The sequence below is a fragment of the Loxodonta africana genome, chromosome 18 (assembly GCF_030014295.1).
Source record: "Loxodonta africana isolate mLoxAfr1 chromosome 18, mLoxAfr1.hap2, whole genome shotgun sequence".
In the NCBI taxonomy this organism is placed as follows: Eukaryota; Metazoa; Chordata; class Mammalia; order Proboscidea; family Elephantidae; genus Loxodonta; species Loxodonta africana.
Window position 1 is genome coordinate 27,090,976 of NC_087359.1, and position 23,549 is coordinate 27,114,524.

Sequence of the window (23,549 nt, forward strand, 5' to 3'; positions counted from 1 at the left end):
CTTTATTGTCACCCTAATTCATTCTCTTTATCACTATACTTGAATAGGTCTTTAATTTTATTTTGCAGCGATTAATGTTTCTAAAACATTTTTTTAATACCTGTGCCAGTCCATAGTCATTTGAAATGTTGGCTAGGCTTGCAGGAAAGGACTGAATTCATAGCTTGGTGACATTTCACAGCGTGTAAATCCACTGGACTTAGACAGCTTGAGGTGCCAGAATTGCTAGTTTCCTTCTTTGTGACTTCTAAGCGGGATGTTCATCACCGCCTACAAACCGACATGACTTCTAGTATATCATAAAGAACACAGTTGCTCATTGCCAGTGGAACTCCCAGCCTGCACATACAACTTAATCTATTGTTTAGGATTCAGGTCCCTCCGTAGTCTAGACCCCATCTACCTTTCCCAACCTCTTCCCCTAATTTCTGAGCAAGAACCCTCTGTTTCATTCAGGCCAGGCTCCCTTTTGACTACAAGCTTGCTATTCCCATCCTCACCTGTACTTTGTTCTTATGTTTCTCCTGCGTATAATTTAAAGGTACTAATTTAAAGATAAACACCCTGATGGCACGGTGGTTAAGCGCTATGGCTGCTAACCAGAAGGCTGGCAGTTTGAATCCACCCGGTGCTCCTTGGAAACTCTATGGGGGCAGTTCTACTCCGTGCTATAGGGTCGCTGTGAGTCAGAATCGACTTCACGGCAATGGGGATGGGATCCAGTTAAATGGGAAACCCTGGGGGTATAGTGGTTAAGAGTTCGACTGCTAACCAAAAGGTTGGCAGTTCAAATCCACCAGGCACTCCTTGGAAACCCTGTGGGGCAGTTTTACTCTGTACTATAGGGTTGCTATGAGTCGGCAATGGGATTTTTTTTTTTTTTTTTTAACTAGTTACATCAGCCGCTGTCGGTTCAACCTGGACTCATGATGACCTCATGTGTGTCAGAGTAAACTGTGCTGCATAAAGTTTTCAGTGGCTGATTTTTTGGAATTAGATCACCAGGACTTTTTTGCAAGATACCTAATGGACTCGAACCACCACAATCTTTTGGTTAGCAGCCAAGCCCATTAACCGATAGTTACAGCGTAACTATCACATGTCACACATTTTACTTTTATTATCTCATTACTTGTAATGTTTAATTCTCCACTCAACCCAGTGGCAGAATGTAATTATTATCCCTGTTTTGTGTATCAGGAAACTGAGGTGTAGGAAAGTTACGTAACTAAGTCAAACAGATCGACTCCATTATGCTATAAACCCTACGCTAAGTCCTGCGTGTTGTTTACCATTATTTTTTTTTATTTAAATTTATTTTTGTAATTTTTTGAATAGATATTATATTTGCATTGTTCAAAAAGCATTAAAAGTTATGGTAAATGATGGTAGCTAATATATAGCAGTTACCATGTTCTAGGCCCTAATTTAAGCGCTTTATATGTATTAATCCTTTCACCAACCCTATGAGGAAGATAATATTTAAAGATAAGAAACCTGAGGCCAAGATAGGTTAATTATCACAAAGCTAACATAGCCATTCAGTGGCAGAGCTAGGATTCAAACCCAGACGGCTTGGCTCCAAAATCCTGGCTCTTAACCACTTTGCTTTACTATGATTCTCCTCTCTCAGCCCCATCCTTCCTCTTCCTTGATCCCTCTCTACCCCTCTCTCCCCGGAAAACCAGGGAACCACTGTTACAGTTTGTCTTGTACTTTTCTAGAGTTTTTTTGTACAAATACTAATATATATGCCCCTCTTTTCAGAGGTGGTAGCGGACCATACAAACTGTTGAGCACCTTATTTTTCACTTAAAATATCTTGGAGGTTCCTTATCAGTGTATTATTTTTTATCTTCCTTGTTTGTTTGCTGGTTTTAGCAGCTGCATAGTATTTCATTGAATGAATGTCCCTCAATGTATTTAATCACTTTCCTATCATCGGATGTCAGTCATCCATTATTTGAGGCCTCTTCTCAGAGCTTACCTTCTCTAAAACTTCAGATTATTTCAGCCTGCAGTGAGCTCTCGCTTCTTTGAACTTCTGTGGCAGTCACTAATTTTTATTCTTAATAAAGCAAGACTTGTGTATTTTACTTTGATTTTTCCAAAGCATCATATATTTATACTTGGGGCTTCTGAATTTGTGTATCTTATTTTATAGACTGCCTCTCCATATGGAATATCAAATTTCAAACGTTGCAGGCTTCCAAAGAGTTACTGCAAGGGACCAGCGGTCAAGTAAGTTTTTATAGTTGGGAAACTTTTCACATATAAGTATTTTTGTGCCTGATAAATATGTTGTGAGAGAGAGATCTCTTTGGAGCTAAATATTTTTGGCAGCTATTGGTTAATATAAGACTTTTTTTCTTTCCTGTAAGATTATTTTTAATTTGGCTATTGTTTTAATAGTTACCTTGTGTTTTTTCACTTTAGAAGACTAAATTATAACAAGTTTTAAATCAAGGAACAATTAGCTAGTTAATAGAACAACTTTTTTTTTTTTTTTTTTTTTTTTAGGTGCTTTCTGGCTTGATCAGGAGCCCTGCTGGCATAGTGGTTAAAGTGCTCGGCCACTATCCAAAAGGTCAGCGGTTCAAACCCACCAGCGGCTCCTCGGGAGAAAGATGTGGCAGTCTGCTTCCGTAAAATTTATGGCCTTGGAAACCCTATGGGGCAGTTCTACTCTGTCCTACAGGGTTGTTATAAGTTGGAATCAACTCAAAGGCAGTAGGTTTGGGTTTGGTTTGATCTTTTTTTTTTTTTTGAACTATACCCCAAGGCTATTACTTTACCTTAATAAATCAGTTTTTTAGGTGATATCTTAAAACGTTCCATGGAATTACATAGAAATACTTAAAGAATTAAAATTTGAGAGGCGGGGCCAAGATGGCAGACTAGGCAGACGCTACCTCGGATCCCTCTTGCAACAAAGACACGGAAAAACAAGTGAATCGATCACATACATAACAATCTACGAACCCTGAACAACAAACACAGATTTAGAGATGGAGAAGAACTAATACGGGGAAGCAGCGATTGTTTTCAGAGCCTGGAGCCAGCGTACCAGTCACGTACGGCACAAGCACAGAGAGCTGCTCCACCCCCCTGAACTAACACCGGGAGGGGGCCCAGCCGGTTCGCGCGGGCGGCGTGGCGACGCAGCTGCTGGGAGAAGTCCCTGGGAGGCAGTGACTGGTCTTGGAGCGGGGAGAGCAGCGTCCCAGCCGGGGAACCGTCCCGCCGGGATTTGGACTGGACGCAGGTACAGCATAAACACGGAGAGCTGCTCCACCCCCCTGAACTAACGCCGGGAGGGGGCCCAGCTGGTTCGCTCCGGCGGCGTGGGACGCAGCCGGTAGGAGAAGTCCCCGGGAGGCAGTGACTGGTCTTGGAGCGGGGAGAGCAGTGTCCCAGCCGGGACACTCGGTCACGGCACAAGCACGGAGAGCTGCTCCACTTACCTGAACTAACCCCAGGAGGGGGCCTATCCGGTTTGCGGGGGCGGCACGGCGACGCGGCTGGTGGGACGAGAAGTCCCCGTGAGGCAGCGACTGATTTTGGAGTCGAGAGTGCACCGTCCCAGCAGGGGAGCCTTGACCCTGGGCGTGGGGCTGGAAGCGGAGGATCTGACTGTGACTCCAGCGGCCCAGGCCCCCCGAGGGCAATCTCCACACAGCCAGCACACATAGGCGACGCGCCCTGCGGGAATCTCAGATATAATAGTCATTCCAAGCAACTCTGGCTGTATTCTGAGCTGCTACTCTCCTATCTCTCTGTTTCCTCCCCCACCCTCCCCAGGCGGCTTCATTAACATCTGAATAGCCTAAGCCAGAGGGAGAACTCTGATAGGGATCTGACTGCATTTTTTTTTTAGCGGATTTTCTGGAAAAACTAGTTTCCCAGTGATGGCTCGGAGACAACAATCCATATCAAACCACTTAAAGAAGCAGACCATGACAGCTTCTCCAACCCCCCAAACAAAAGCATCAAAATCTTTCCCAAATGAAGATACAATCCTGGAATTATCAGATACAGAATATAAAAAACTAATTTACAGAATGCTTCAAGACATCACACATGAAATAAGGCAAACAGCAGAAAAAGCCAAGGAACACACTGATAAAACTGTTGAAGAACTCAAAAAGATTATTCAAGAACATAGTGGAAAAATTAGTAAGTTGCAAGAATCCATAGAGAGGCAGCATGTAGAAATCCAAAAGATTAACAATAAAATTACAGAATTAGACAATGCAATCGGAAGTCAGAGGAGCAGACTCGAGCAATTAGAATGCAGACTGGGACATCTGGAGGACCAGGGAATCAACACCAACATAGCTGAAAAAAAATCAGATAAAAGAATTAAAAAAAATGAAGAAACCCTAAGAATCATGTGGGACTCTATCAAGAAGGATAACCTGCGGGTGATTGGAGTCCCAGAACAGGGAGGGAGGACAGAAAACACAGAGAAAATAGTTGAAGAACTCCTGACAGAAAACTTCCCTGACATCATGAAAGACGAAAGGATATCTATCCAAGATGCTCATCGAACCCCATTTAAGATTGATCCAAAAAGAAAAACACCAAGACATATTATCATCAAACTCGCCAAAACCAAAGATAAACAGAAAATTTTAAAAGCAGCCAGGGAGAAAAGAAAGGTTTCCTTCAAGGGAGAATCAATAAGTTCAGACTACTCAGCAGAAACCATGCAGGCAAGAAGGGAATGGGACGACATATACAGAACACTGAAGGAGAAAAACTGCCAGCCAAGGATCCTATATCCAGCAAAACACTCTCTGAAATATGAAGGCGAAATTAAGATATTTACAGATAAACACAAGTTTAGAGAATTTGCAAAAACCAAACCAAAGCTACAAGAAATCCTAAAGGATATTGTTTGGTCAGAAAACCAATAATATCAGATATCAGCACAACACAAGGACACAAAACAGAACGTCCTGATATCAACTCAAATAGGGAAATCACAACAACAAACAAATTAAGATAAATTAAAAAAAAAAATGCACGTAACGGAATCATGGAAGTCAATAGGTAAAAGATCACAATAATCATAAAGAGGGACTAAATACAGGAGGCATTGAACTGCCATATAGAGAGTGATAAAAAGTGATATAGAACAATACAAGTTAGGTTTTTACTTAGAAAAATAGGGGTAAATAATAAGATAACCACAAAAAGGTATAACAACTCTATAACTCAAGATAAAAGCCAAGAAAAACATAACGACTCAACTAACATAAAGTCAAACACTATGAAAATGAGGATCTCACAATTTACTAAGAAAAACGTCTCAGCACAAAAAAGTATGTGGAAAAATGAAATTGTCAACAACACACATAAAAAGGTATCAAAATGACAGCACTAAAAACTTACTTATCTATAATTACGCTGAATGTAAATGGACTAAATGCACCAATAAAGAGACAGAGAGTCACAGACTGGGTAAAGAAACACGATCCATCTATATGCTGCCTACAAGAGACACACCTTAGACTTAAAGACACAAACAAATTAAAACTCAAAGAATGGAAAAAAATATACCAAGCAAACAATAAGCAAAAAAGAAGAGAAGTAGCAATATTAATTTCTGACAAAATAGACTTTAGACTTAAATCCACCACAAAGGATAAAGAAGGACACTATATAATGATAAAAGGGACAATTGATCAGGAAGACATAACCATATTAAATATTTATGCACCCAATGACAGGGCTGCAAGATACATAAATCAGATTTTAACGGAATTGAAAAGTGAGATAGATACCTCCACAATTATAGTAGGAGACTTCAACACACCACTTTCAGAGAAGGACAGGACATCCAGTAAGAAGCTCAATAGAGACACGGACGATCTACTTACAACAATCAACCAACTTGACCTCATTGACTTATACAGAACTCTCCACCCAACTGCTGCAAAGTATACTTTTTTTTCTAGTGCACATGGAACATTCTCTAGAATAGACCACATATTAGGTCATAAAACAAACCTTTGCAGAGTCCAAAACATCGAAATATTACAAAGCATCTTCTCAGACCACAAGGCAATAAAACTAGAAATCAATAACAGAAAAACTAGGGAAAAGAAATCAAATACTTGGAAAATGAACAATACCCTCCTGAAAAAAGACTGGGTTATAGAAGACATCAAGGAGGGAATAAGGAAATTCATAGAAAGCAACGAGAATGAAAATACTTCCTATCAAAACCTCTGGGACACAGCAAAAGCAGTGCTCAGAGGCCAATTTATATCGATAAATGCACACATACAAAAAGAAGAAAGAGCCAAAATCAGAGAACTGTCCCTACAACTTGAACAAATAGAAACTGAGCAAAAAAGAATCCATCAGGCACCAGAAGAAAACAATTAATAAAAATTAGAGCTGAACTAAATGAATTAGAGAACAGAGAAACAATTCAAAGAATTAACAAAGCTAAAAGCTGGTTCTTTGAAAAAATTAACAAAATTGATAAACCATTGGCTAGACTGACTAAAGAAAAACAGGAAAGGAAACAAATAACCCGAATAAGAAACGAGAAGGACCACATCACAACAGAACCAAATGAAATTAAAAGAATCATTTCAGATTATTATGAAAAATTGTACTCTAACAAATTTGAAAACCTAGAAGAAACGGATGAATTCTTGGAAAAACACTACCTACCTAAACTAACACATTCAGAAGTAGAACAACTAAATAGACCCATAACAGAAAAAGAGATTGAAACAGTAATCAAAAAACTCCCAACAAAAAAAAGCCCTGGCCCGACAGCTTCACTGCAGAGTTCTACCAAACTTTCAGAGAAGAGTTAACACCACTACTTCTGAAGGTATTCCAAAGCATAGAAAATGACGGAATACTGCCCAACTCATTCTATGAAGCCACCATCTCCCTGATACCAAAACCAGGTAAAGACATTACAAAAAAAGAAAATTATAGACCTATATCCCTCATGAACATAGATGCAAAAATCCTCACCAAAATTCTAGCCAATAGAATCCAACAACACATCAAAAAAATAATTCACCCTGATCAAGTGGGATTTATACCAGGTATGCAAGGCTGGTTTAATATCAGAAAAACCATTAATGTAATCCATCACATAAATAAAACAAAAGACAAAAACCACATGATCTTATCAATTGATGCAGAAAAGGCATTTGACAAAGTCCAACACCCATTTATGATAAAAACTCTTACCAAAATAGGAATTGAAGGAAAATTCCTCAACATAATAAAGGGCATCTATGCAAAGCCAACAGCCAATATCACTCTAAATGGAGAGAACCTGAAAGCATTTCCCTTGAGAACGGGAACCAGATAAGGATGCCCTTTATCACCACTCTTATTCAACATCGTGCTGGAAGTCCTAGCCAGGGCAATTAGGCTAGACAAAGAAATAAAAGGTATCCAGATTGGCAAGGAGGAAGTAAAGCTATCACTATTTTCAGATGACATAATTATACACACAGAAAACCCTAAGGAATCCTCCAGAAAACTACTGAAACTAATAGAAGAGTTTGGCAGAGTCTCAGGTTATAAAATAAACATACAAAAATCACTTGGATTCCTCTACATCAACAAAAAGAACACCGAAGAGGAAATAACCAAATCAATACCATTCACAGTAGCCCCCAAGAAGATAAGATACTTAGGAATAAATCTTACCAAGGATGTAAAAGACCTATACAAAGAAAACTACAAAGCTCTACTACAAGAAATTCAAAAGGACATACTTAAGTGGAAAAACATACCTTGCTCATGGATAGGAAGACTTAACATAGTAAAAATGTCTATTCTACCAAAAGCCATCTATACATACAATGCACTTCCGATCCAAATTCCAATGTCATTTTTTAAAGTGTTGGAGAAACAAATCACCAACTTCATATGGAAGGGAAAGAAGCCTCGGATAAGTAAAGCATTACTGAAAAAGAAGAAGAAAGTGGGAGGTCTCACTCTACCTGATTTCAGAACCTATTATAGAGCCACAGTAGTCAAAACAGCCTGGTACTGGTACAACAACAGGCACATAGACCAATGGAACAGAATTGAGAACCCAGATATAGATCCATCCACGTATGAGCAGCTGATATTTGACAAAGGACCAGAGTCAGTTAATTGGGGAAAAGACAGTCTTTTTAACAAATGGTGCTGGCATAACTGAATATCCATTTGCAAAAAAATGAAACAGGACCCATACCTTACACCATGCACAAAAACTAACTCCAAGTGGATCAAAGACCTAAACATAAAGACTAAAACGATAAAGATCATGGAAGAAAAAATAGGGACAACCCTAGGAGCCCTAATACAAGGCATAAACAGAATACAAAACATTACCAAAAATGATGAAGAGAAACCTGGTAACTGGGAGCTCCTAAAAATCAAACACCTATGCTCATCTAAAGACTTCACCAAAAGAGTAAAAAGACCACCTACAGACTGGGAAAGAATTTTCTGCTATGACATCTCCGACCAGCGCCTGATCTCTAAAATCTACATGATTCTGTCAAAACTCAACCACAAAAAGACAAACAACCCAATCAAAAAGTGGGCAAAGGATATGAACACACATTTCACTAAAGAACATATTCAGGCAGCCAACAGATACATGAGAAAATGCTCTCGATCATTAGCCATTAGAGAAATGCAAATTAAAACTACGATGAGATTCCATCTCACACACAAAATAATAAATGTTGGAGAGGCTGCGGAGAGATTGGAACTCTTATACACTGCTGGTGGGAATGTAAAATGGTACAACCACTTTGGAAATCTATCTGGCATTATCTTAAACAGTTAGAAATAGAACTACCATACAATCCAGAAATCCCACTCCTGGGAATATACCCTAGAGATACAAGAGCGTTCACACAAACAGATATATGCACACCTATGTTTATTGCAGCTCTGTTTACAATAGCAAAAAGTTGGAAGCAACCAAGGTGTCCATCAACGGATGAATGGGTAAATAAATTGTGGTATATTCACACAATGGAATACTACGCATCGATAAAGAACAGTGAGGAATCTGTGAAACATTTCATAACATGGAGGAACCTGGAAGGCATTATGCTGAGTGAAATTAGTCAGAGGGAAAAGGACAAATATTGTATAAGACCACTATTATAAGATCTTGAGAAATAGTAAACCTGAGAAGAACACATACTTTTGTGGTTACGAGGGGGGGAGGGAGGGAGGGTGGGAGAGGGTTTTTTATTGAATAATCAGTAGATAAGAACTGCTTTAGGTGAAGGGAAAGACAACACTCAATACATGGAAGGTCAGCTCGATTGGACTGGACCAAAAGCAAAGAAGTTTCCAGGATAAAATGAATGCTGCAAAGGTCAGCGGAGCAGGGGCGGGGGTCTGGGGAACATGGTTTGAGGGGACTTCTAAGTCAATTGGCAAAATAATTCTATTATGAAATCATTCTGCATCCCACTTTGAAATGTGGCATCTGGGGTCTTAAATGCTAACAAGCGGCCATCTAAGATGCATCAATTGGTCTCAACCCACCTGGAGCAAAGGAAAATGAAGAACACCAAGGCCACACGACAACTAAGAGCCCAAGAGACAGAAAGGGCCACATGAACCGGAGACCTACATCACCCTGAGACCAGAAGAACTAGTTGGTGCCCGGCCACAATCGATGACTGCCCTGACAGGGAGCACAGCAGAGGACCCCTGAGGGAGCAGGAGATCAGTGGGATGCAGACCCCAAATTCTCATAAAAAGACCAAACTTAATGGTCTGACTGAGACTAGAGTAACTCTGGCGGCCATGGTCCCCAGACCTTCTGTTGGCCCAGGACAGAAACCATCCCCGAAGACAACTCATCAGACATGAAAGGGACTGGTCAGCGGGTGGGAGAGAGACGCTGATGAAGAGTGAGCTAATTATGTCAGGTGGACACTTGAGAGTGTGTTGGCAACTCTTGTCTGGAGGGGGGATGGGAGGATAGAGAGAGAGGGAAGATGGCAAAATTGTCAAGAAAGGAGAGACTGAAAGGGCTGACTCAAGAGGGGGAGAGCAAGTGGGAGTAGGGAGTGAGATGTATGTAAACTTATATGTGACAGACTGATTGGATTTGTAAACGTTCACTTGAAGCTTAATAAAAGTTAATTTAAAAAAAAAAAATTTAAATTTAAGCTGAACAGACTGAAAACTTCCTGAGGCAATTCCTCATTTGTTTTGTTCTCTGATGTCTTTTCAATTCTTTGGAGCAAAGGTACTTAGTAAGTATTGGTTATTTAGTGAATGAATACCCATATGAAAGTAAAATATAAATCAAGACAATTGGGTGTGTTTGATAATTGTAATTAGAGGATATGGTGGCTGGTCTTCTCAGCATACAATTTAATTCTAGTTTATGTTTAAAATATTTTAACAAAATTAACCACTCACAAGTCCACCACTCTCACAAACTTGTTTTTTAGCTCCATGTTCCTCTAAGTCTTTTGTTTACATACTTGTATTATTTTTAAAAATTTATCATGTAATCATAAAATGGAAACAATTTTAAATTCTTTTTGCAGTTAGATATGGTTCATAACTGACATCAGTCAGTCAGATGTTTGTCTTCGTATATCGTGTACTTTTCTATGCATAAAAAAACATTAAGGAAACTCTTCCAGATACATTAAAACATCTTAAACATAATAATACAGTAATAATAATGTTTTGATGTCACGAAGTAGCGCCCATTTGTTATTACAAACCATTGTATGTACCTCAAATTTTTAATATAATAGGCTTTGCAGGGATTGGTTCGTAATCCAGGGACTACCTGTATTTGAAAGTATCATTTAAATTATGCTAAGTGTACCTAGGGTGGGGAATGGGCTGGTATTGGATCAAGGGTTTCTTTTTGGGAGATGACAACATTCTAAAATTGATTGTGGTGGTGGTTGCACAACTCTGAATATACTAAAGGCAGTTAAATTTTATACTTTAAATGGGTGAGTTGTATAGTATGTGAATTATATCTCAGTAAAGATGTTAAGTAAATAAAAAATTACGCTTCGTTCAGACTTGTGCACAAATAAGAGCTATGTAATCTTACTCTGGTTTATATGTTGCATATATGAGTGTCTTCTGGGAAGTAGCTTAACTTTAGCTTGTCCTTTTTTCTTATACTAAGAAAGCTTACATAATGTTATCAATTATAAGGTTTTGCTGAGTCAGTTCTTTGGAGAGAAAAATATTGCTTATATTTCTAATAACTTCTTTTGCAGCTCTGGTATTATAGGGAAAATCTGTTTATGCTACATGGAAAATTTCTGACCGTGATTCCATACAAGTGTAAAATGTCATCATTAGCCGGCGCACTTGGAAAACTCAAGCATATTCAAGACCCAGGTAGGAACTTACCTGTATGTTTGTTTTATGGAAACAAAGCATTCTGTTAGCTCTCGGTTTGCTACGTAGATTCCCACTCAGTTTACAGAGCCTGTTCTTAATTTTGAATTTTGCCACTGTTCACGGAAACTTCCTTGACCCAGGAGGCTACCTTGGGAGCAGTCCATATTGCAAGTAATGCTGCAGACCGAGGAGCTACACTGTGTTTTGAACAGCCAGTGTTCTTCTGACGTCAGGGGCAATGAGAGATCCCCAAGGCAAGAACAGTAATGCCTCTACCCTCCCTGGTTTTCCGACAGCCCCTTCCATTGGCTTAATGTTGCTGGGCATATGACCTTTTACTGTGTTGTGATTTTCCTGTCTGAGGTTATCAGTAGAATTACATGGACTTTCAAGCCTCTCTTGAATTGTGCATGAGTGATTGTTATTGTTCAATAGGCAAAAAAAGGTCCAGAAACTGCATTTTGTGTTTTCCTAGGCACTCATGCTGTGCCCCATTTTGTGAACTGGGAAACATCTCAGGAATATGGACTTGGATCACAGAACTCAGAGCAGTCGAGAATTGTAAGTTTAAACATCAAAATAGAAATGTTAGTGCAGGCATTGAAAAGCAGAAAAATGCTAAATTATTTTAATGGTTCATATTTGTAAAACTCTTCCAGCTTTGATCTTGATGACAGAGGAATTTGAAGCTTAAATCCAGTAATCTCACAGCCTTAATCAAAAATGACACACATAGTCCTTTAGTTAATTTTTATCAGGATGTGTGTGTTATATGTTAAAGTCAGATGTGAAAGTGAACCAGTATGCAATTAGCAATAATACCTTTCTGAATACAGAGATTTTATTTTGTGCTTAAAAATAAAAAACCATAAATTTTTAAGGTATTTAATTTGAAAGTTGAAATAAGCTACTTTTCACTATTAAAAAATATATATATACTCTTAAAAACAGTTTGTGTTTAGAGCAAAAATGTGCTAGTCTCTTTGGGGGGTGTTCCATATCCTTCTAAATACATAATCAATCTTTTGTATTGGTTTGAGAACCTAATCAATTTACTTAATTTCAGTTAAGGTCAAGAAAAGTTGAAGTGAGTTTACAGCCAGCGGTTTCAGCATCCACACAACTTTTATTAACCATAAAGGTAAAAAAAAAAAAGAGACATGAAAAATCAACCCATGAGATTAAAAGAAATTCCGTCTACCTTTCATTGTATCTTATTTTTACAATCATTTTTGAAGCTACAGCTAACATTTGTATGTATCTTAGAGTTTCCAGAGTTGGTCCAGTACTTTGGCGTATTTGACTCTCACTACAGTTTTGTGAGATCACTGTGATGGTGGCGGCCTCATCATTGTCTCATTCAACTGCGCGTTGGATATGTTTGTAATTTAGTCTCCTAAAATATTTAGATTTATAACTCCTTGAATGTGTTTTTCACTCCATTTTGTGTTTATGAAGCAAAATGTGATATCAAGTCCAGTTTCACAAGAATATGTGAATGCTGTTACAAACTTGAGAAGCATTGAGCTAGGAATTTTTTAATTCCGTCTCATTTATTAATGTTCTGGACTGAACTCTTAATTCTGTCCTTTCAGAACGATACAGAAAAACACATCGAGGTAGAACTCCGTAAATTTTTGGCTATTAAACAGACACCTGACTTTCATACTGTTATTGGGGACATTGTAACAAGACTTCTGGGAAGGTGTAAAGCAGAACCATCATTTTATCCCCGGAATTGTCTGATGCAGCTTATCCAAACGCACGTGCTTTCCTACAGGTAGATACGTCTATATACCAAACTTGATATGCGTAACTTTTTTTTTTTTAACAGTTCTAATTTTCACACTCTGAAAAAGTTTATAAATTACCTGCGAATGCATAAAACTGTGATGTAGAATTGTCTTTGTCTTAGCTTGTGCCCTGGCTTAATGGAAGTTGCCTTAGAGAAGACAGATGTGCAGACTTTACAGCTCTGTCTGCAGCAGTTCCCTGACGTCCCTGAGTCGGTCACCTGCGCTTGCTTAAAGATTTTCTTAAGGTAACTTGGAAGCCGATAGTCCTTTTCATTTACTACATTTTTAGTCCACTGCATTGTTTGCTTTCTAAAACTTTGAGTGCCTAGAAAGTGACATTTTTTCCAAGATGTGATAAGAATTTCTTGTTTTCAATTAACATCATAGCATCAGTGATGACAGTCTTCAAGAAACAGACATCAGTGCAGAGTTGGTTTTTGGCTACAGCGATACTGTACAAGATGAGAAAATGGAAGGGCAAACTGAAATTATGGAAAATGGTTTCAACCCTAAAGAAGAGAACTGCAATAAAGAAAAGCCTAAGGGTACCACAGAGGAGACCACTTTGAGCCCTGTAACACCAAAAAGAGCAGCTCTGCTGTATCCTTTGAAACCCAGAGTTTCCCATAGACTGTCTCTGTCTGTGGACATAGTCACATGCCAGAAATAGCTAAGAGGGAGAAATTAGATAATTTAAGGATTTTTTTTTTTTTCTTTTTTCCAGTGTTTTTCAGTTTCTGCTTGAAAATGGATTATGTTCAATGCTACATTCAGATAATATACTTAAACCTGTTTTCTCAATTAAGAAGCTATTCTAAAGGCAGAAGCTCCATCAATTCTAAAAATTAATGTTCTGAATAAATAGACCCGTTACTGGTAATAGGGGAATGGTCCAGATGATCACTAGTGATTAGAAGGGTGTTGAGTGATAGAGTTCTTCTAGATAAGTAAAACATTTTATATGAATTTGGAAGAATATTATTGAGGAAGGCCATTACTCATAATTTAAATAGCATGGCCTTTATTTCCTGAAATAAGATTTTCCTTTAGTCCTAAGTAGAAATGCAGTTCTTCATTCAGCATACAGTGAAGCTTTCCTTCTGCCTCACTTGAAAGACATTCCTGCACAACATGTCACGGTAAGTATTTTTACAAATTCTCTAGAATCTTATTTCAGGCTTCTATTTCTCTGCTTAACTCCAACCAGCTGCTAGAGCAGTCTAAAGCTCATCAGGTTCTTTCCCATGAATAAGGGCTGCTCAGCCCTTGTGAAAAATTGTGCCTAGGAAGCTAGAGTGAAATTTGGGTGGTAGGCCTTGACGTGTTCCTTGTGCCAAGCCTGAAAGCCAGGTTAAGCCATCTCAGTTATAAATCAGTAAGCGCTAAAAAGTAACACCAGGAAGAATTCCTTCTTCTCCGCCCCTTACTCAGGAACCTTAGGAACAGAAAAAGCTCCCCAGCCCCCACCCCAAACCAGATGAGCTCCTCATGGATGGCAGGTACTGCATTGTACTTTTTTGTGTGTCTCCAGGTACCTGGCACACTGGTTTGACAAACAGTTAAGTGGAACAGTCTCTGTTAGCTATATATACAGAGAAGTTTTTTTTTTAATCAAAGTGATCAGTTGTCCCTTTTTTTTCCTACAGCTATTTCTCCAGTATTTGTATTTCCTTTATCTGAAGTGTAGTGAAAATGCTACTATGACTCTTCCTGGAATACATCCTCCAACCCTGAACCAGGTGAGATAATATACCTTGAGCTGGTGCTGCAAAAAGTCTGTTCAAAAGGTCATATAGTGTCAGAACTTGGAATTCGGTAACTGGTTTCTCCTTGATTCCTAGGCCATATGACTCTACTCCCTCACCAGGCACACAAACCACTGGAGTTGGAGGTAGAGGAAGTCTGTACTAGGTAGAGAGATTTTTTTAAACTATAGCTCTGTAATACAGGACTTAGATTCATCTTCAGTTTCTGACTCATTTTTTCTTTTTTTTTTAAGTCCCCTTCTAAGCATTTCCTTAGCTGTGTTGGGAGAAGGCAGGGAGAGGCTGATAATAGGTGCCTCCCTCTAAGAATGAGAGAATGAAAATTAATGAAGAAGTCTTCTCACAGAATCTCATGGTAGACGTTCTTTAACTGCAGTATTTGTTTGAGGAGCAACTGGAAGCATTAAAAATAATTTATTGTCATTTAGGGATGTGTTATTCTAAGTATGTCAAACATTTAATTTGACTATTTTCCATTTTAAAGTATAAGTTAATTTTTTTTTTTTTTTAGTTTGTAGTTGAAAGTTCCAGCAATACCAAAGGGTATGCAGAAAAAAGTTAATGTTGTGTCTCCGCTCCCCTCATCCCTCTTAGAGAACCCAATGTTAATTTATGTCTAAAAATTTTCCTTGTATTCTTTTTTCTCTTTCTGTCTTTCTGATACAAATGAGATCATAGTATACATGCTATCTGCAACTTTTTTGTTTGTTTTCACTCAACAGTGTTTTGGGCTGGTACACATATATCAGCCTAAGTCTTTGTAATCACTGCATACTATTTCATTTTATGCGTTGGTCTTAATTTATCAGTCCCCTATTGATAGACACTTAAGTTGTTTATGGTTTTTTACTATTGTAAGCAAACCTTCATACAGTTACCCGTGTGTACCTATGAGAGAAATTGTGCTAGGCAGATTCCCAGGAGTGAGATTACTGGATCAGAGGGTATGTGCAGTTTTATTTTTGAAAATGCCAGGAGGAGTTAGGGCTTACTTCTTCACGTCTTTACTGACACCTGGTACTGTCTAATGTTTTCCCAAGTGGATAGGTAACAAATAGGACCTTGTTTTCATTTGCATCTCTTTGATAGTAAAAGAAGCGGACCATCTTTTCTTGGCTGTTTATATTTCTTTTCGTGAACTGCCATGTCAGAATCCGGCCAGTTTCTCTATTGTGTTTCCTGTCCCTTTTTTTTGGCTTATAAAGAGTTCTTTGTATTAACCTTTTTCTGTCCTGCCTAGCCATTTCCCTAGCCATTTGTCTTTTTACTCTGTTTATTGTAATTTTTGCCATAGACAAATTATTAATCTTTATGCTATCAAAACTTACTAGCTTTTCCTTTATGTCTTCTTTTGGCTTATGTTATGCTTAAGGCCCTCCCCCCTCTAAGACTAGTAGATTCATGGTGTCTATCTTTAGTACATTCATAGTTATCTTTTTCTTTTGTTTTGTTTTTAACTCTTTGATACATACAGAATTTAGTTTGCAATAAGAAGTTTTATCAAGATTTTTTTTTCCTCCAAAATTAGGTAGCCAGTTTTTCATGACAGTGATATTTGTGGGTTAATAATACCATTTGAAGATGTAGAGCTACATGGGATACTTTTATAAATAATAGCTTTATTTTAGTTCACAGTACCTCACCTACAATATACAGCACACTATTCTTGGGGTATAGTGTATCCTTCAGAATAAAGGATGAGTGAGTTCTTTTTCATAACTGCAAACAATTACCAAAACCAATTTTTTAAAAAATATAAGCATTGACTCTTCCTTGGATTAAATATCACCTGGACTCTCTTATTACTGATGAATCCCATGAAAAGAATCCAGTTATGCTTGTCAAATATCAAGTATAGAAGCGGAAAAGAGTTTATGTTACTTGAAAGTCCCTCTGTCCCTAAACTAAGATGTTCAGACTTCTGTTAAGAAGACTTATGTTTCTTATAACTATATGATATAATTATAGACTTTGTAAAATGAATTAACCTAAAATTAAATGTAAAATCTTAACTTTCTTTTCCTGTTTATCTTCAGATTATGGATTGGATATGCCTACTTCTAGATGCTAATTTTACTGTTGTGGTAATGATACCAGAAGCAAAAAGATTACTGATAAATCTTTACAAGTTTGTGAAAGCCCAGGTTTGTGATTGTTTGATGTATACTGAGTTCTGTTTGTGTACCCAAGCCCCACCTCAACTACAGTTTGTTCTTAAAATAGTTATTAGTAGTCATGGAGGATCTGTTTATATGTAGAAATTATGGTAAAAGTTAACTCTGACAACTTTTTTTCTTTAGATAAGCGTTTATTCTGAGCTTAACAAGATTGAAGTAAGTTTTCGGGAGCTACAGAAATTAAATCAAGAAAAGAATAATACGGAATTATATTCAATCGAAGTGCTGGAACTCTTCTGACTTTATCAGTTCTCCTTCACGGACGTTTTACAAAGCCCTTTTATGTGAACTCTTCTGACTCATTCAGGCAAGAGAGGCGTTTTGTTTGTGGCCGACTCTCAGTATCAAAAATGTGTCAGCGACTGCCTGGGATTGTCTCTCGTTGATGCTCGCTAAGTAGAACTGCAGGTTTCATGGGAACCTATTCTTGTTTGTGGATGTTGGTGGAAGAGGTTCTCAAACTTTTTTTACGCATGTAACTGAGCTGATTTTAAGTAAACTTACTTGTGTATTGATAAAAGTCTAATTTCTTACATGTTTTGAGTAATTCTTTTAATTTAAAAAAATGCCATTGAAGCAGTGATTCTAGGAAGAAAGTAGTTTTATCAGAGTCAGAGGCTGCCCTGGCTCATCGGTGCTCATGGCAGAAGAGGTCAAGTCCACAAGCAGGGCAGGGATGGGGGCCTCATGCAGGGGAGAGCTGTCTCCTGCAATTTTCCCTTATCTTTTACCCATTTCCACTCACCTTCTTACCTACTCACAGAAACCCTGGTGGTGTAGTAGATAAGAGCTACAGCTGCTAACCAAAAGGTCGGCAGTTTGAATCCACCAGGTGCTCCTTGGAAACTATGGGGCAGTTCTACTCTGTCCTACAGGGTTGTTATGAGTTGGAATCAACTCGACGGCAACAGGTTTTTTTACCTACCTAAAGATTGATTGAAAAGTTTCTCTTTCTGTTATACCATCTCTCAGATTACCTCCATGATTAATGATAGCAGTCAGTTTAGGATATGAAAGTATACGGTGAGACCTGTAAGAGCCAGACTTGATGGGACTGCCTTGTTTTTTGAAGTCTCGCCGGTTTTCTGCCTATAACAGGGTGCAGTCTTAACACTTTTCTATCAATCATGTTAGTGAAAAATAAGTTTTCCTTCTCTGACAGGTTTCTGCCTTACACACGTTCTGGCTTTCGCAGGTTTTACTGTATTGCCAAATAATAAAAAAAAGCTCTTCTGAAAATAGTTTTATAGGTTGATTGACCATACTTTCCAGTTTTAACTGTTTGGTTTAGGACAAATGAAAATGTTTTATGTCAAAGAAATGGATGTTTTTGTTTTTAAGTTATATTTAAGAATTCAGTTTCCCCAAAGTAACGTAAAACCTTTCTGAGTTGTGAATGAAAGCCTCTGTTGGGTAAATAATTTTGAAACCTGTTTTAATGTGAAGGGTTGCAATATGCTTAAAAAAAAAAAACTCCTGTGAATTCTAGTGCATAAATATAAGTTCAAGTGTGATTCTGGAGGCTAGATTTACAGAATGATTGTTGTTTAATTTAACTTGCATTAACGAAGGCTTTATTTTAGGTCACTCTATGGAAACTTTGGAAACCCTGGTGGCATAGTGGTTAAGTGCTGTGGCTGCTAACCAAAAGGTCAGCAGTTCAAATCCACCAGGCACTCCTTGGAAGCCCTACAGGGCAGTTTTGCTCTGTCCTATAGGGTCTCTATGAGTCGGAATCGACTTGACAGCAACCAGTTTGGTATTTTGGTTTTCTCTGGAAACTTTACTCACAACTGTGGCAGCTCATGAACAGGTTCTCCTCAGTCATTCTTACTCTTTTTAGACCTGAAAGGAAACGCCAAAGATAGGAGTTTGTATTGTCACACTTTATATAATGGGACCTTTTGCTCAGTCATTTTTAACTACAGTGATACAACACTTCTCAGCAGAAGTGAAAAATGTAGGTCTTCCCAGTGTATATCCCCTTTTTATCTTTGCTGAACCATTTAAGAGTTACTTGGAGACATCAGACTTTATAAAATTGTGAGCTTCTCAATTTTTTCTAAGCTTCAGAGTAAGATCTCCTTTATGGTTTAGAGATCCATTTTATGGGCATTAAGATTTGGGATTTTCACACTTCTAGATTATAAACTATTGATAATGTTACTCGTAAGAACCTATAATTAAGAGACAAATCTGATTGACTTGTGGATTCTTTCAGCCAGAGAAAACAAGATAAGCAACTGAAATTCAGTGACAGTCAGTTCTAAAAGTGCCATTTGCTTAGTGATTCCTGATTTGATTGTTCTTGAAGATGGCTTCTGCAGTGAAAAATAACTTGCCTGGTCAGGAATCAGACAAGGCCTTTGAGGGTGAAGAGGTAAGAGGGAGATTTCCCCATGCCCTCAGACTTTTGTCTATTTGAGTAAACGTTCTATATAGCGTTCTTGTAAAGTCTATTTAAGTTGAATAATTTGGGTTGTAGAAGCATACCTATTAATGCTTAAAATTTCTAGAATGTTTTCAGATACTTGATAAAATGTGGCTGCCATACACAAGGATATAAACTATCATGACTAGCAGAATTGAATCTCATTTTAATTAAGCCGAAAATTTTAATTGCCTTTAAATACCAGTTGCCTCTTGTTTCTAGGTTGTCTACAATCAAAGTTATTGAATTTAGAAATTTAAAAAGGATTTTAGAGAAACATGCAAAGACACAGGGTGAGTTCTTCAAGGCAAGAACTGTGTCTTACCCTTTCTGCACTCTGAGCACAGGACCATAGCACATGATAGGTGTTCAGTATTTGGTTACTGAATAAAGTTATTGAATAGTGGATTTTATCTGTCTTACTGTAGAGTAATAATTCTTAGGGTTTGCAGCAGTTGCTTTTTCCAGGAAGTAAATCGTCTGTGTTTGTTCACTAAATATAAACAGTGTTGTCTTCTACCTCTAGGGTTTTTTTCCACTTTTTTAAAATTGTGGTAAATATGTATGTAATAAAACGTTTTCCACGTCAGCAGTCTTCACATGTGCAGTTCACTGACATTAGTTAGGTTCATTGTGTTGTTCAGCCATTACCCTTATTATCCGTTCCCAGATTTTTCCATCATAGGCTTTTATCTTTGTATCACTAAATTATATCTCACGTTTGTTTCTGATTGCATCTATATAATAATAAAAGAATTGCTCTTTAAACTGAAGTTCTCTCTCTAGGAGATGACCTCCTGCTGTGAACCTTACCTGTTTTCTGAAGGAAATGGGGACTAATGCAGATATCATGAAAGTGTAGGTTATCATTACTACTTAAGATTATTAGACATTTATTCGCTTTTTTCTCTTAGCCTTCTTTGTAAATGTTTGGTGACTATCACTATAGTGGAGTCTATTCTGGAGCATGTCTAGAACTTGAAAACAAAGATGGACTTCTTGCCCCAGCTCCTTATTTTGAAATTTTTAATCCTACAAAAAGTTGCAAGGAAAATACAGTGAACCCATATTGTTGTTAGCGGCTCTCAAGTTGGCCCCTGACTCATGTGACCCCACACCCGGTGGAATCAGACCATTGTGATCCGTGGAGTTTTTATTGGCCACTTAAATTTACCTGTTGATAACATTTTATCATGTTTGCTTTATCTCACACTCTATATTTTTCTTTTTTGCTGAACCATTTGAGTGTTCCTTACAGACATCCAGACACTTTATACCTAAATACTCTAGCTTAATCCTCCAGAACAAGGGCCTTCTTCTCTATAACCACATGGCAACATCAATACAATACTATTATCTAGAGTGATTCAAATTTCCATAATTGTCCCAATAATGTCTTTTATATAGCTGAAATTTTCCCCTCTCCACGAGCTGTTCAAGGATCATGCATTGCATTTAGTTTTCATGTTTCCTTAACCTAGAACATTTCCCTAGACGCTGTCATTTTTTGAAGAATGTAGGCCAGTTGTTTTCCAGATTGTCCCTCAGTTTGGATTTACCTAGTTGTTTCCACATGATTAGATTCAGATTGAATGTTTTTGGGAAGAATGCTACAGAGAAGGACACAGCTTGTGATGAGTTGTCTCATCATCAGTGAAATTAAGTTGGATCACTTAGTGAAGGCAGGGTTTACCAGATTGCTTCACTTTAAAAAGCACCTCTCTTTGTACTTCATAAGTAATCTGTGTGTATCTTTGAGACTGAGTGAATACCTTCTCTGGAATACTCTTCCTCCTCCATGGTGGTTTTAGATCTACTGGTAATCCTTGCCTCTTCCAGCTTTTGGGTAGCCCAAGGTATTCTTGGCTTGTGGCAGCCCGACTCCAGTCTCTGCCACTGTTATCACATGATGTTCTTCCTCTGTGTCTGTGTCTCTTCTCTTTTTATAAGGGCATGCTCATATTGGACCGGTAATATCTTCAAAGACCCTGTTTCCTAACAAGGTCATGTTCACAGATACTGGGGGTTAAGACTTCAACATATTCCTTTGTGGGGACAGTTCAGTACGTCACAGTTGCCTTGCATATTCCTTCCCCATTGAAGAGGTTTTAGTGAGCTCTGGAGTGATGACTGAGTGGTGCAGGAGCCATGAGGCTGTGACGTGTCAGTGTGATTCACACCGTGAGTGGTCTTTGAGATAGTTGTAATAACCCCATTCATGTTGCAGAAACAAGTATTGTGAAAGGGGCACCTTGATGGAGAATCCGCCATCATCTGACCACTGCCTCCCACAGGAGGGGGTGGAAAGTGATGGCTGTCAAGAGTTATAGGTGGTTTTCTAGAATGGAATGCCTCTCACAGGTCATGAGCCCAGAGGATAAAAATCAGAAGTTATGTCCTGGAGATTAAAATCAGAAAAGTAAGCCCATCAGCTCTCAAGAGGGCTCAGCAGCCAAGTACTGTCACAGTTTGGGGAAGAGAGAACGAATGTGGCAAAAGAATGTGCCCACTCACAAGTTTGGTGTAAGTATAAATTGATACAGCCTCATCAGAAGGCAATTTGGCAATGTCTATCAAAATGTAAAAGTCATGACCCTTTGGGCCATCAGTTAATAGGAATTTATCCTACAGATAACTGGCACGTACACTCACAGAAGCACGTACAAGGATATTCATTTCTAGCCTGTTTGCAATGGCAAACATTTGGAAGTAACTTAAATGCCTGAGAGAATACTGGTTAAATAAATAAATATGATAAGTTAATCTCCTGGTTTAATTTAGAGGCATTAAAAGAAGGAGGCATCCCATGGAGCTGCTGGATGGGTTCAAACGGTCAACCTTTAAGTTAGCAGTCAAACACTTAACCAAAGCTCCTCTAAGAAAATGACCTATTCCATAGAAGAATCCTGATCAAAAGGGGGAAAATATAGAACACGATTTCAAATTTTCATGGAGTCTAGACTTTCTGGAGCCATGGAGGGTAGATGAATTCCTGAAACTACTGCTCTGAGATAATCCCTAAACCAAAAATATCCCCTGAAGTTTTCTTAAAACCAAACAATGCTTTAGCTTAACTAGTGGAAAAAAAAAAAAAAGTCTGCCTTGAGCATTATGCTCTTTCAAGAACTATGTATTGGCTCAAAGTGACAATAGTAACTCAAAAGATTAGATAAGGAACCTTAGGGGGCAGTGAATTTATGTTAATGGGGGAGGAACAATTTGGAAAGGGAGGGTGAGAATGATTGCACAACTCGAAAAATGTTATCAATGTCATTAAATTGTAAATGTAGAAATTTAAATTGGCTATGTTTTGCTGTGTATATTCTAAACAACAAAATAAAATTTAAAGAAAAAAAAAGGCAGCTTGGCGTGTATTGATATGAAACAATCTCCAGAAAAATAGAAGAATACAAAAAGCAAGGTGCAAAATAGTGGGTGTGCTATGATTGGTATTAAAAATGGGGGGATATGATTACACTAAGAATATTGTTGGGAGGACACATAAAATATATTACTAACAGTGATTGCCTCTGGAGAGGACACCTTTCATTGAAAATGCTACTGACTTTTCATAGTCAATACCCATTTGTATCTTTGGGATGTTTACTACCCATCTCTACCCCAAACAAATCACTTTTTAAGTCAGCGCTTTCTGAGCCACTTCATCCTATAAGGGATAAAAGCATTGCTTTTTTAATTCTACTCCTGGTGGCAGCTCCACCTCTACCCCCTGGTCCAAGCCGTCATTCCTGGGATTGAATTACTTCAACGCCTCCATCCTTGCCGCCTCTCAACATAGCAGCTGGAGTGATCTGTTAAAAAATAAGACAAAATCATGTCAGTCTTCTCCATCAAACCTAAAGGCCCAACCTGATGTACTTCTCTCCTCTTCCCCTGCCCCACCCCAATGATGTCTCCAATCTGATCCAGGGCTCTAGCTCAGGCTTGTTCCTGCATCCTTCTAGGTACCTTCTTCCCTCAGCTT

At 38.3% G+C, this 23,549-nt stretch overlaps 1 protein-coding gene across 7 annotated transcripts in view; it reads left to right on the plus strand.

Moving 5' to 3' along the window:
* The window catches only part of NOL11 (nucleolar protein 11), a 43,910-nt gene extending 21,226 nt beyond the window's left edge, over window positions 1-22,684 (plus strand). Inside the window, exons 8-20 of one of the 7 annotated variants that reach the window (XR_010318313.1) lie at window positions 2,165-2,241; window positions 11,268-11,391; window positions 11,870-11,955; window positions 12,461-12,535; window positions 12,990-13,174; window positions 13,310-13,435; window positions 13,578-13,790; window positions 14,248-14,329; window positions 14,837-14,929; window positions 16,993-17,100; window positions 17,257-19,513; window positions 20,351-20,422; window positions 21,926-22,684. Coding sequence is in view for 2 of the 7 variants with exons in the window: in XM_064270883.1 (XP_064126953.1) it covers window positions 2,165-2,241; window positions 11,268-11,391; window positions 11,870-11,955; window positions 12,461-12,535; window positions 12,990-13,174; window positions 13,310-13,435; window positions 13,578-13,790; window positions 14,248-14,329; window positions 14,837-14,929; window positions 16,993-17,100; window positions 17,257-17,373 (1,286 nt within the window). In the remaining 5 variants the exon portion in view is untranslated. Of the gene's footprint in view, window positions 1-2,164; window positions 2,242-11,267; window positions 11,392-11,869; window positions 11,956-12,460; window positions 12,536-12,989; window positions 13,175-13,309; window positions 13,436-13,577; window positions 13,791-14,247; window positions 14,330-14,836; window positions 14,930-15,031; window positions 15,102-16,992; window positions 17,101-17,256 lie in introns of those variants that run through there. The other 6 variants (XR_010318311.1, XR_010318312.1, XR_010318314.1 and 3 more) reach the window with 6 other exon arrangements.
* The last annotated feature ends 865 nt before the right edge of the window (window positions 22,685-23,549 follow it).